General features: G+C 32.6%; 1 protein-coding gene and 1 long non-coding RNA gene across 4 annotated transcripts; one reads left to right on the top strand and one right to left on the bottom strand.

The window, feature by feature from the left end:
• The first annotated feature begins 5,509 nt into the window (after positions 1–5,509).
• On the top strand, positions 5,510–9,124 carry LOC102607912 (uncharacterized). 2 transcript variants are annotated; one of them, XM_015527895.3, is made up of 6 exons: positions 5,510–5,764; positions 6,148–6,265; positions 6,359–6,557; positions 7,573–7,702; positions 8,129–8,302; positions 8,406–9,124. In XM_015527895.3, the coding sequence occupies exons 1-6, from the start codon at positions 5,576–5,578 to the stop codon at positions 8,556–8,558; spliced, it is 963 nt and encodes a 320-aa protein (XP_015383381.2). In that variant the 5' UTR covers positions 5,510–5,575; the 3' UTR covers positions 8,559–9,124. The 2 variants fall into 2 exon arrangements, with proteins under 2 accessions (XP_015383381.2, XP_006470871.2); XM_006470808.4 differs by having other exon boundaries at positions 5,511–5,764; positions 6,115–6,265.
• Positions 9,125–9,369: 245 nt separating this feature from the next.
• LOC107175977 (uncharacterized) lies at positions 9,370–11,626 on the bottom strand. 2 transcript variants are annotated; one of them, XR_008050857.1, is made up of 5 exons: positions 11,122–11,626; positions 10,742–10,942; positions 10,570–10,641; positions 10,149–10,400; positions 9,370–9,964 (listed from the first exon to the last, which is right to left on the bottom strand). It is a non-coding gene; the product is annotated as an uncharacterized LOC107175977 (long non-coding RNA). The 2 variants fall into 2 exon arrangements; XR_008050856.1 differs by having other exon boundaries at positions 10,742–11,626.
• Positions 11,627–13,323: the final 1,697 nt, after the last annotated feature.

Raw genomic sequence — 13,323 nt, 5'->3', positions numbered from 1 at the left:
TGTTATAAAGATAATATTTACACAAATTGATAACAAAATAAAATAAAAATAAATAAATAAGCAAATAATATAAGTATACAAAAGAAAATTAAATAACAAAAATGGTGGTTGAACCCACCAATTAAAAAAATAAAAAATGCAAAATTAAATAAATACTGAAAATTAAATAACTGAAAATAAAAGTTAAGGGTTAGTAGTTGGTTTGGTGGTTAAACCCACCAATAAAGCAAAAAAAAAATAAATAAATACGAAATTAAATAAATGCAGAAAATTAAATAACTGAAATTAAATAAAAGTTAAGAGTTAGTAATTAGAGTTAGTAGTTAAAGTTAGTTTGGTCCAAAATAAGTCCAAATATGTCCAAATATGTCCAAAGTATGTCCAAATATGTCCAAGTCTTGATTATGTTGAGGAATTTCGTCTAGGGATTCTATTGCAAATTATTTTTAATTTTATGATCAAATTGTAATTTTTAGAAGTTTAGAATTAGCAATTTGGGATGAAAGTGAAACAGTTGAAAGATATCGGGGTCTGAACGTAATTACCAGAAGATTGGGCTGGAAACGGAAATTGTTGGGGTGAAACTAGAATTATGAAAGATATGGGGATAAAAGAGAATTTAAGAAAAGAAAAAGGCGGTAAACGAAATTTTACATATAAGAGAAAAATAAAAAACGGAAAAACAAACCAAATAAAAAAATTTTTCCCCGGCAACGGCGCCAAAAACTTGACACAACTTAAAAGTAAATTTTAACTCCCAAGTATAAGAGTGTCTTGTTGTATTATAACTCGGTGAGTCCGAGGTCGATCCACAGAGAAAAGATTTAATTAGTTTATTTTATTTTATCTAAAAATTGAAATTAAAACTTGAATATAAACAACTTAATTTAAATGAAACTATGGAATTGAACTAGTTAGGGTTATGGATCCACTCTTAGAAATAAATAAAACTTAATAAATTCTTTTTGCCAATTTGTTTTAGATTTATTACCCAAAAGATTAATTATACAAATTATTATTATTTTCCCTTTAATTTTATGATGGATTAAGTATTTATTGTGCCAAAATTTAATTTGTCTACAATAAGTCAAAATACCATTTCACCATGCCTTATATTAAGATCTTAAGAATTTATTGTGCCAAATTCATTTGTTTGTCTACAATAAATCAAATTTTCAAAATATAAAACATGTATAAAATTAAATAGAAAATAATTTAATTTATAAAATTAAACATAGAATTTGATTAAATCATATTTATTTCTTAAGAGTTTCACCTTCCCCTAACTAATATTATTTAGTTAAGCATAATTAAAATAAAAAGAAGTAGTAAAATTGAATTACTTATAATTAAAAGAAATAAAAACAACTAAAATTGGAAATAAAACTAATTTTATTAATGAAAATAATTATACAAAATATTAAAAACACACACCTGGAAATCAAGATTACAAGGAGATGGAGAGAATTTGAGAAGAAGAGAGTTGTAGAGAGATGATTAAAACATAAAAATGAGGCTCTATTTATAGAAAAATAAATTCATAATCCAGTGCTTTGCGGTCCATTATAGGCTTCATGCATGTGCTCCTCACAACCCTTAGATCAAGATCCAATGGCTGGTCAAAGTTCAAAAGTCAACATCACACATGGCATCATTTGACTCGTCCGATTTACCCAAAGAACGGTTGAGATTTGGTGGGTTAATGGGTGGATCGGGTCGACCCGAATACAAAGATTCGGATCCTCCAACTTGCTTCACCAACCATTGCCACGTGGCACAATCATGGCCATTGAATCATGAACGGTTGAGATTTAGTCAAGATTGCCAGTTATCCCATGCACTCATATCTATTGTAAGCTCATTTCATCATCCAATCAATGCTCGATCAACAGGAAAAGTCAACTTTTTTTACACAAGCCCAATTTTAAGCCGATCTTGACTGATCTTAAGGTTTTCGGACCTCCGGAATCCAAATTTGACCTCCGTTTATTTGTTTGGAGCCTCGAAGTACGTGAAATTAATAATTTTCCTAATAAACACATAAAAATACACAAAATTAAATATATTTAAAACATAATTAATAATTCATAATATATTACATAAACACAAATATAAATTATAACATAAGCATAAAATAACATATTATCGCTTGATAATTAAACAATTTTTAATACTAATCAATAGTGATTCTTAATTGGAATATATATATGTGTGTGTGTTGTATTCAATAATTTTTTGCTATAATAAAGTTAGGAATAAACTAAAAGTTAAGGAAACACAGATTTTAATGCAATATATGTAGTGTATTAAAATTTATATATTTTTTATTTTTTAAGTTTTAATAAAACTAGGGATCCCTGATTAAATATATATGTGTGTGTGTGTGTGTCCAAAAGAAATAAGAAAATATAATGGAGGATTTTATTACAAGAGGAAGATTATTACAAGAAGAGAAAAATATATAAGATTCGATGATCAACACGCTATTAGAGAGTCATTTTTTTTAATACTGTTATATATGACTGTTAGTGATATTATATCAGATATTACAACTAATTTTTACAAATAGATTATACAACTAGGGTCTCCTCTTAGCATGTATTCTTCTAATTCTTTAAACATTTTCTAATATTCGACAGGTGTTCATTCCACTCACATTTTGTGAGAGAGAGAGAGACCATCTCTACTCAATTATTTGAGGTCTGCCCAAATTCTTTAAATATTCTCTAATATTTGAGGGATGTGTACTCCACTCACATTTCGTAAAGGAGAGAGACTATCATCACTCAATTATTTAATAATTAAAAAATGACTGAAACTAACTCCTATAATGTTTTTATAGAGACTTAAACATTTACTCTCAACATTTTGAGTGTAAGGCTCTCCTACTAGGCCAAATGTCTATTGATTACTAGAGAATCTTTTGTATAAGTACCAAGAGAATCTTCTTTTATAACACACATCAATACATCTTATTATTAAGAAATCTTACTTTATAACTTACCACTACTTTTTGTTTCATCACATAATTCATCCTTATCACTAAGTAATCTACTTTACAATTAACCACATTCTTTATGTTACATCATACTATTCACACAAATGACTTATTAGACACTATATGTGGCTTCAAACACTAATCACTTATTTTTCAGTAACTATTCACCTTCGCTTCTGCTAGTAGGGTCCACTATGACTTACGCTTAGCTTGTGCTGCTTCCCTCATCGTCCCATGCAGGGTTCTTGTTGTGCACAGAGTCTTCTTCCCACTCTGTAAATTTCTGATAAATATTTCTTCGTCTTTGATAGATGCTGGAGGAGGAGCATCTTGTAATGGTTGAGGAGGATATATATATATAGGCTTAAGTGAGTGAAATTCAATGCAAGGACCGAGGATGTTGTTCCTGATAATGTTTCTTCAAATAACTTTTGATATCAACACTGCATTATTTTTCACTCTAGCCATGGCCCATGGATACATGATTCTTTATTAGCTGCCGATTACAACCAAAAAAAAAAAAAAAATTCCCTGGAGTTAAATTATATAATGACAAAATATAAAAACTAAAAGTTTATGGGTTAATAAATTTGTAGAGATTATTTTAATAGATTTAATATGACTAAATTAAATAATTAAAAAGTTACTTATATAGATTATTGTAGATTTTTATTTTTTAAATTAAAATGTGAGTTTTCATAATTCTTAAAATTAAAGTTGAGATTTTATGGGTTTATGGGGCTGTTTTTATAAATTTAATAGGTGTTAATTAGTGATTCAAGTAATTTTTTCTGTATTTTTTAAATTATTTTCTCCAATTAGGACTTAAGCCCTTATTGGTCGTGAGGTCGATCTGCCTATATTTTTCACTATTTTATGTGTGCCACAAGTCACCCATCATCATTCGTCGACTAATCTATGCTCATACTAATTGGCATTGGGAAGGTGTGATTCTGTCTTATTTATATATTTGGGATTAAAATTAAGATCAATTCTGAACGGTCCTCATCCCATTTCGATTGTACAAAATATCTGAATGTCCCACTCAATTAACATTTTAAATTTCATTAACTTATTTAATAACATTTATCTTAAAATTTTTATATATTAAAAAATCAATGTTTCCATTTACAATTGGCATTAAAATGAATATGCCTAGTACAATTAGAAAACAAAAAATATTATATATTGATAATTGCATAGTAGGCCGTTAAAAATATTAAAAGAAAAGTCAGTGTTAAATATAATGTCAGCTAAATTAATTGGGAGGATATCATGAGATAAAATCTCAATCTTGTTCGTAATTACCTATTGAAATCAATTTCAATTTCTTTGCCATCAAAGTCTAACAATCCATTCATAAAAGACCCTAATAATTTATCACTATTTAGCATCTATTTAGTATTTCCTATCTAATAGTCATAAGAGTTTATTTAATTTCATAATTTTTTTTTAAAATTTTTGTCATTGATTTTTTTTTCATTAAAACTTCTGGGGTTTAAATAAGTTTATTTACCTCTATCAACAAAAACTCAAATTTTGAACTTTTTAAAATAAAGGTTAGAGTGTTTTTTTTTAAGTTCGATTGTCTAAAATATTTATTATTTATTTTACATTCTTATAAAATAACTATAAAAAATTAATTATTAAAATATATAATTTTGAATAAATTTTTTTTTGATAACTAATCAACTAAAATTTTTTGATAACACTCTGCTAATAAAAACTATATTTACTTATTTTAGATAAGCTCAATTAAGAAAGCGTTAATATCTATATATATATATATATATATATATATATATATATATATATATATAAAACTGAGACTTGAGGAGGTGATGTGACATCACCGTTTCTCATCTTTGTATATTCTCTATTATCTAATAAATAGAGAAATTTTTTTTTAGATTTGGCTTTTCATCTTCTCATAATTAATTTGATTATTATTACACAATAACAATTATGTAAAGATTTTAATGAGACATATTCTTTGTAATGAACATCCAAGGGAGAGTGTTATAAATTTATTAAAATAAATGTGGATGTCCATAACATATATCTCTTAGTCTCCTCACTATCTCTCATTATCAACCTTTAGCTTCCCTATAACTCCCACTATCTCACAAGGAATTATAATCCATAATTTTTTATTAATTTTATGGAGTGATTATATAACTATAAAAGGAGAGCTCATCTGTTGTTTTGTATACATGCAATTGGAATGAATAAAATCACTCTATAATATATTCTTTCATTTTATTTTTTATCTTATGTTGCTTTTTTATTTGTATTGTTAGCTAATAGTTTTTTTTAATTTTTTATAAGGTTGCCTCATCTTTAAAAAAAATCCATTCATATTTTTTATCAGTTTCATCAAGTGTAAAGTAAGAAACCGCATAAAGTGCGGTTCTATTTTATAGTTTATTAATAATGAAAAACATTCATTTGTAGGAAATTACAGTTATCTCCCTCGCTCATGTGTAATTAACCGTAAATCACAGTCCCACAAAATATTAGGGTTTTTGGAGGGTAGAATTTGTGAGTGACAGTCTTTCGAAGAGTGAAGTAAAGACAATGACTGAAGAAAAAGAGGAAGAAGAATTGAAGCCATGGGAACAGCACTCTCGAGTGATAAGCATACCTCGTTTCGATTACAACTCACCTTCTTCTCTTCTTCAACGCTCTCATTCAGGCTTCCTCCTCACCTGCACCATCAAGAGGGAGAAAAGTGCTACTAAAGAAGCCATCTCAATTCTTCACAAGGTTTAACTTTTTTTAAAAAAATTTATTTTCATTTGTTCTGCAACTAAATCAAGTCATTTGATGGAATAATGATTAGGTGGTTGCTATAGTTATCAAATACTTCAGTTGCTGCGAAGAAAATGTTCATTTTTGTAGGTTCCAATCAAAGAAAATGTTGGTCTTTGTTGCATTCATTTAACTGCTGGCAATTCTGTTCTAAAAAATAATTTGTATGTTCGACTTCTTCGATGAAAGTAGGTAAGCTAACAAGGATGAGTAGAATTGCATCAAAGCATTGTTCTTGTGAACTTTTCATCTAAAATATAGCTATTTAGACATGATTGGCCCATGGTCCTGTGAAATTAATGCAGTATGTTGGACACAACAACATTGAGAACTCTCAGTGTTTGGAAAGCTCTAATACAGCTGGAGACTCCAAGAGAAGGAAAGTATGCACAGATGATACAGGTGGAGAATGTGCCGATGGTGCAGAAATCAACAGTATTGAAGAAGATTCAGCTGGTAATTTCTCTTCAAGAACGCTAGAAATTTTAATCTTGTTTAGAAAACGGATTCTGAAATTTCACTCCTGTAATGTGTTTGTTCTGATGGTAGGGGGACTTCAGAAAAATGAGTGTCACTCCAGTGTGAAGACAGATACAAATACAGAAACAGATTTTGACATGTCTCTAGTAAAGCTGACAAGGAATGGTTTGCTCCTGCTTACCTTCCCAAGAGAACATTCTCCCAACACTATTAACATTGTATCAAACATCTTTCAATCTCTGGGCTCTGGGAGTCTGAAGTCACCTGTGTGAGTTGTTTTTACCTGTAAGATTTTAACATCTTTACTGTTCAAAGCCGTTACGAGGCATTGTTTTCAATATGGTTAATAGTTTTGTTTCTTAATACTATTCTGCTTATGTGCATATACACATATGTCTGTATGCCCTAACTTTAATACATACATACATACATATATGTGTGTGTGTGTGCCCACGCGTGCGCGTGTAATGTCAAGTTATATATATATACAATGTCTGTATGCCTTTTAGATATAATTTTATATATACCCAAATGCCTTCAGGTTGATATCCTGTATGGTTCTGTTGATTCATATTTTTTAACTGGAACTTGTTTCTCAATGTAACTGTTGTGTGTTATTGAAACCCTGTGTTGTATTTGCAGCATGTTGCAACAATGTTAATCATATTTTCTATGAAACCTGAGGAGGACCTTCATCTTCTTTATATTTGATGTAGCATGTTTTTGAGATCCATCCATGATCCATTACTCTATAGTCTTGGTACAAAATTTACAGGAAGCATCCTTGTTTGGGGATGAATTCATTTCTTTTTCCCTCAGACAAATGAAGCATCATCGAGCTGTTTATTCTTGTCCTATTGTAATTAGTTGTGGTTATGAATTCATTGAAGCTTTTAGCATTGATTTTAGCTTTATTCTTCACCTACCCTGTAAAGTTTTCTCTCTCTCACTTTTTCGTAATTATTATTTTGAATTATTTGTTTATTTTTCTCGAATTCAAGTTACCGCTTGATGTTCAGTCATCCAGAGTTTAATATGATGCATTCAACCGATTCCCCTTTTTTGTAAGTTTTATTGTCATACATATTTTAGAAGTTGTGGTCTTCTTGATGTGAATTTGGCCAATTCTTTCTGCTTTTGGTTTAAATTCTTTTAGTTCTAGCAACTATATTTATGCAATAATTTTCAAGTTACATCCTTGCTGAGGAATCTGTTAGTTATGGTTTGTGTACTGGAGATTAAGATGTTATAACATGCAGTGAAATGGCACTTCTTTTGTGCAGATGGTGTCATCGAATTTTTCCTATCCAAGCTACTTGTGTTTTGAAGGAGAAAGAACTTCAAGCAACTGTGTCAAAGCTTGTTCTACAGTTTGTGAATGATGAACAAAACAAACTTTCACGGCCAGTTAAGGTATCTGTTTATAATGTAATTATTGTATAGCTTAGCAGAAATTGTTTAAAAATACACTGAAACATTAAGCTTTTGAAGATTTAGAAACTCACTGCTTTTGTTGGGATATTCTGAGAAAAATATTACTTTGCTCTCTCCATTTGTGATAGTTGAATAAAGAATTCATTGATTTATATTGTAACTTATGAAGCAACCTTTTGAGTACATGACATGCAAATGTGATATGTAATAACTACACAAATTTAGCTGAAATTTGGGGCTATCCTACTTTCTACTTCTGTTTTCAAATTCTGAATTATATGGGCTTTAAGGATGTCAGATATTTACTTGTGTCTGTGGGTGGATGCATCCCTGTGTTTAATTTGTAAAATATTCGAAGTTATTTGGTGGATGTGATTGCTTAATTAACCATACCTGGCATTGTAGTTTGCAGTGGGATATAACAGAAGAGGATTCGAAGAGAAACAGAATAAGATTCCAAAAGATACGAAGGATTCTGATGTTTCAGCTTTATTGGATCGAAACAAATGCTTCACCATAGTGGCCGCTGCAGTAAAAGAAGTTGTATCAGATTCAGCTGTGGACCTGAAATCTCCGGAGGTAAAAACTAGAAAGGCCTTTACTAGCCCCTTATTCAAAGCTTTTGATACATTTTGCCTGTCCTTGCATCTTTTTCTGACTATTATAGTGACCAATTTTACAGCTTTCTGTTCTTGTTGAGTTGCTACCCATTTCTGGACTGCCCAGTGAGTCACTAGTAGTTGGTGTTTCCGTACTTCCACAGAAGCTTGTTACTACAAAGCCACGACTCAGCATTAGGGCTCTGGTTTCCGGTACCAATGCAAAGAATGGTTAGGAGTTGGAGTGGTACGATGTTGCAAAAACATTTTACTCCACTAAAAATCATGGGATTGACAATGGGAAACAGAGGTCCTCCCATCTAGTGTTCTTCACTTCCATCTCCTCCCGTCAAGTGTTCTTCACTTTCAACAAGAGTGCTGGTCTTGTTAGATGGTATCCACAACAGGAATAGAATCACTTGCTTTTGGAGTAGAGGATCTTGGTGAGTTAAGCTGAGACACTAAATATCAGCTGGTTTTGGACGGGTTGGCTAGGCCTTGACGAGTATTATACTTGGTTTAAGTCCTCTAGTTAGATCTGTTTATATTGCTTTGCCTTCACTGTTTATTATATCTAGTCTAGAAAAACATGAACAAGGCTATTGACTTGGCTGAAGTCAAGTGCCATTAGCAGTTTAGCACAAGTCTTCTCATGTACATGCCTCATGATGCTTCGTCTGTTGCCTTGTGTCTTGATAGTTGAAAGTCATTTTGTATGTTTTAATGGCATTTTGAACCAAGGATTCCAGTTGCTTAAATTTTCTGAAATATTATAATATCACATCGATTGATATATTTTGTAGATTAAGTTCAAACAATTATTAACTGTTGAGTAAACTTTTGAAGATAGATTAGTTCATGAACTTTTTATACGATATCTAAGCCAAATCATATATGAGTGGAGCTTGCACTATTTTTCTTACATAGTTTGTGGCGGATTTAATTTCAACTTATTTTTTATACAAGCCAATGAATTAGGAGACACTTACTATTTATGTATTATTTATTTACCTAAATGCTTATCAGATCAAAGACAACAAAATCAAATCAAATCGCAAATGTCCATGCCCTGCACTTCCAACTCAAAGAACTATAATCAATAGGATAATTCCCCCAACAAAATTGATTATTTCAACACAATGAAAAGTAAACCAATATTTGCATTGAGAATTAACACTTAAAAGGGTGAGAAATTCATGTATCTGATTAGATTTAGTATCTGAACGTAACCATCTTCCCATTTTTCATAGTTTCATTATCGTCCTCTTCTTGTTGGCAACTGCCACGAGCTTTTCCTCTCGTTTCATCTTATCCCTCGCTGCCTTCACATTCTTTCTGATGTCATTATGGATCTGTAAAAAAACCTGGCTGTCTAATGTCTTACGCATACAGTCACATTCTTCTTGCACTAATTGCTTACAAATCATCCGAACAGCAGCAGCTTGTGGATGAGGAACATTGGATGAATGCAATAACAAAAAATATACTTTTTAGAACTTTTTACGAGAAATAAATGTTTGGTCTGTGACTCATAAATAGTCTAGTTGGCTTCATCAGGAAGAAAGCTCCTAATGACTTCTCGCTATATTCTCTGCAAGCCTCGGATACAGCAGTAAAATACAAGGCTATAAGGCGATTTGATCTGTTATGAATAGACCGAAAATGAGGCCAAAAAATAAAAAATGAAGAAACAGAATAAAACAATCAATAAAAGATTGGGAGCAAAAAGACAATAGCTCAAACTAACAGTAAGATCACATCCAAGATAGCAAGACGCCAATAAGAAACAGACAGAAATTTTGTATTAATAGGAGAAGATGTCTTACTAGCTTCATCCATTGAAAGCAGATGAAGTGCACCTATCAGTTCCATCAGCAGCCATGAGTTTGCTTGCACATCTATTATATGAGGATAGCATCTGATGATTCCCCAAAGCAGAGCGAACTTGGACTCGTTTCAATAGATGATCCCATGAGCAACATCATTATCACCCTGATCCAAGAGCAGATAGATTCCTGCAAGAAGCCTCGAAACCTCGAGACTTGTCCTTCCGATGTTCCATCTAAGAAGTCACTGCACTGAGTTTCCATTTTCAGTTTGTCAAAGAAGGAAAACAACAAACAAATAACTTTGTCCGGAAAATTTTCTATCATATCATTCATTGCTCTGAAAAAACAATAACAAAAGTGAAAAAAAGAATGTACCAAACAACAAACAGAAACAAAAGATATGACGTGCCAATATTACCTTAAAATATTCACTCTAGTATAGACTATGCATGGGTACTTCTGAATTAGCTTTCCAAGAAACTTCAACAAACTGAAATCCATGAACATATAAGTTAAGTAGGCAGTGAAAAAAAATTACTGAAGCTAAAATGAGTGACTCATAAATAGAACTCCTCAATTTGAGGCATTACCTTGAGTTCTTCAACTCAAATGCTGGAGCCTATTTTAACGAACAGTTGGTGATAGTTTTCTTATCGTTTGCTGCATGAAGCCCATCCAGAATGAGTGGCATTAGTTGCAGAAGCTTATCAACAACTTAAGATAATTGTAGGAAGCACTTATGATTCCAAGAAACATAGAGGAAGCACTTATGATTCCCAAGTGGAGAGAAGCTGTTTATGAAGAAATGAGAGCATTACAAAAGAATGACACATGGCAACTTATGAACCATCCACTTGGAAAGAAACCAGATGGATGTAAACAGGTCTTTACGATCAAACACAAAGATGATGGCACGGTGGAAAGATAGAAGGCAAGACACTAAGGAGCTTGCTCTAATGAAACTACTCACTCAGACTTGGACAGGGACTCAGGCCCGGTCGCGCTTGAACCTGCTGGTGAGCTTATCAGAACTCTCTTCCTAGAAAGAGAACTATCTTGCCGATTCCCTAACCCCCTGAAAATGAGATTTTCCACGAATTCACCACTTTAGCAACCTTGTGAGGTGAGGATTCTCCCCCCCCCCCCCCCAACCCCGTCAACAAGTTATGGCAAAAGGTTACTTAGGATGCGGACAGAGACCTAAATTCCCATTAGATTTCTTCTATTCTTAAGCTTGCTTTGTTGCAACAAGATGATCAGTCCGAAAGTGCTGGAGAGAAGAGAAAATGTCTTCAATCGAAATTTCGTACCTCTATTGGATCCTTCCTATCTCCTACAAAAGGATTCACACAGACTTATGGAATCGACTACCAGGAAACATTTGCACCAGTAACATAGATGAACTGAATCAGTCTTTATTTCCCTGACAGCTAATCTAGACTTGTACTTAGAACACTGTAAGGTTTGCTGGTGAATCAAACTCAAACTCATCAGCGCTAAACGGTGGTGTTTTGGCAAATATAAGAGCACTTGAAACTCACGGGAAAAGCACGTGTGTGGTCACTTATGTTTGGAGCTTGAAACGACAGTTCAATTGTGTCGTTTAGAGAAGGTTTTTAAGTGATGCACGTGACGATCGTGTGAAGCAACTTGATTCAGTTCGTTAAGTTTGTTATGCTACATGTAATCAGGCTATTCGATCTGGTTTTAGCTGGGTGGCTGCTCTGTTAGCTTTAAGAACATACTGGGGTAATAGTTGAGAGCCTAGCGTGTGTAACCGTGTTAAGAGAGAGAGAGATCGGGGATGTGTGAGAAGAGTTCTCTAATATCTTGTAGACAATCTCTATAAACTTGGGATCCTCTATTGTTGAGTAATAAGAACTCTGCAAAAAGATTCTCCCGTAAATGTAGGTTGTGCCAATTGGTGCAACTAAACCACGTAATTGATTATTGTGTTGTCTGTGTTTGTTTCTTTTCTTTTCTGCTCTCTTAGCTCTTGTGTTACATTGATTCTTTTCTGGATTCATTATTCAATTCGTGCATCTTGGATAGTTCTTTATCAAAGGTCATGGGAAGTGATTTTGTCTTGTATACTAAAACAACATATTTAATCACTACAATTGGTATCAGAGCCTGGTATATTTTGATCAAGATCAAGAATGGCCACACCGAAGATAGATCTAGAAAAGTTCAATGGCAAGAATGACTTTAACATGTGGAAAATCAAGATGGAAGCCTTGCTTATCACTTAAGGTTTGGGAGATGGAATCAAACCTATTTCCAAGAAGGAGGGAAAATAAGTCTCATCTTTCAAGACTCAAGAGGAAGCATCAGAAATAGACAAGAAGGCCAGAAGTATTATAATCATCAGTCTTGGAGATGCTGTTATCGGAGAGGTGGCTAAAGAGAAGACAGTTGTTGGATTATGGGCTAAATTAGAAAGTATCTACATGACCAAGTCACTGGCAAATCGTCTCTACATAAAAAAGAGGATGTTCACTCTGAAAATGGTGGAAGGGTCATCACTGGATCATCATATAAATGAATTTAATAAGGTTTGTGATACTTTAGAATCTATTGATGAGGGTCTAAATGATGAAGGTAAAGCACTTCTTTTAATAAGCTCCTTACCAAAATCATATGAGCATTTTGTGGATGTCTTAATGTATGGAAGGGAAACTTTGACTCTTGATGAAGTTAAGGGTGCCCTTAACACTAGAGAGCTACAAGGAAAACAAGATGCTGTCGAAAATGGTGTTGGTGAATGTTTGATAGCAATGGGCAAAATTGATAAAAATGATGAAAAGAAAAAGAAACAAAGGAAGCAGAAGAACAAACAAAAAAGTTGGAAATGTTTTCAGTGTCACAAAGAAGGGCATCTTAAAAAAGATTGCCTAGAAAAGAAGTTTAAACCAAAAGACTCGAAAAATCATAGTAGAGATGCAGCCATAGTGGAAGAGGAAGGATATGAGTCAGCAGGTGTGTGTGTAGCAACTGATTGTAGCCAAAAACGTAAATAGATCTTGGACTCTGGATACACTTTTCATATGAGCCCTTTTAAAGATTACTTTACTGAATACCATGAATTTGATGGGGGTAGAGTAATGATGGGGAATAATGCCATGTGTAGAGTCATTGGAATTGGTACTGTTAAGCTTAGGTTACAGGATAA

This window comes from Citrus sinensis, chromosome 8, assembly GCF_022201045.2.
Source record: "Citrus sinensis cultivar Valencia sweet orange chromosome 8, DVS_A1.0, whole genome shotgun sequence".
NCBI lineage: Eukaryota > Viridiplantae > Streptophyta > Magnoliopsida > Sapindales > Rutaceae > Citrus > Citrus sinensis.
The sequence above is the reverse complement of the archived record's forward strand: the minus strand, read 5'-3'. Positions and strand labels throughout refer to the sequence as shown.

What these genes read in the sequence shown, in the direction of transcription:
- LOC102607912 (XM_006470808.4), top strand. Translation starts at nt 5,576, where the DNA reads ATGACTGAAGAAAAAGAGGAAGAAGAATTGAAGCCATGGGAACAGCAC. An exon ending in AACTTTCACGGCCAGTTAAG is followed by an intron (nt 7,703 to 8,128) that starts GTATCTGTTTAT and finishes CTGGCATTGTAG; the next exon opens with TTTGCAGTGGGATATAACAG. An exon ending in TGGACCTGAAATCTCCGGAG is followed by an intron (nt 8,303 to 8,405) that starts GTAAAAACTAGA and finishes CCAATTTTACAG; the next exon opens with CTTTCTGTTCTTGTTGAGTT.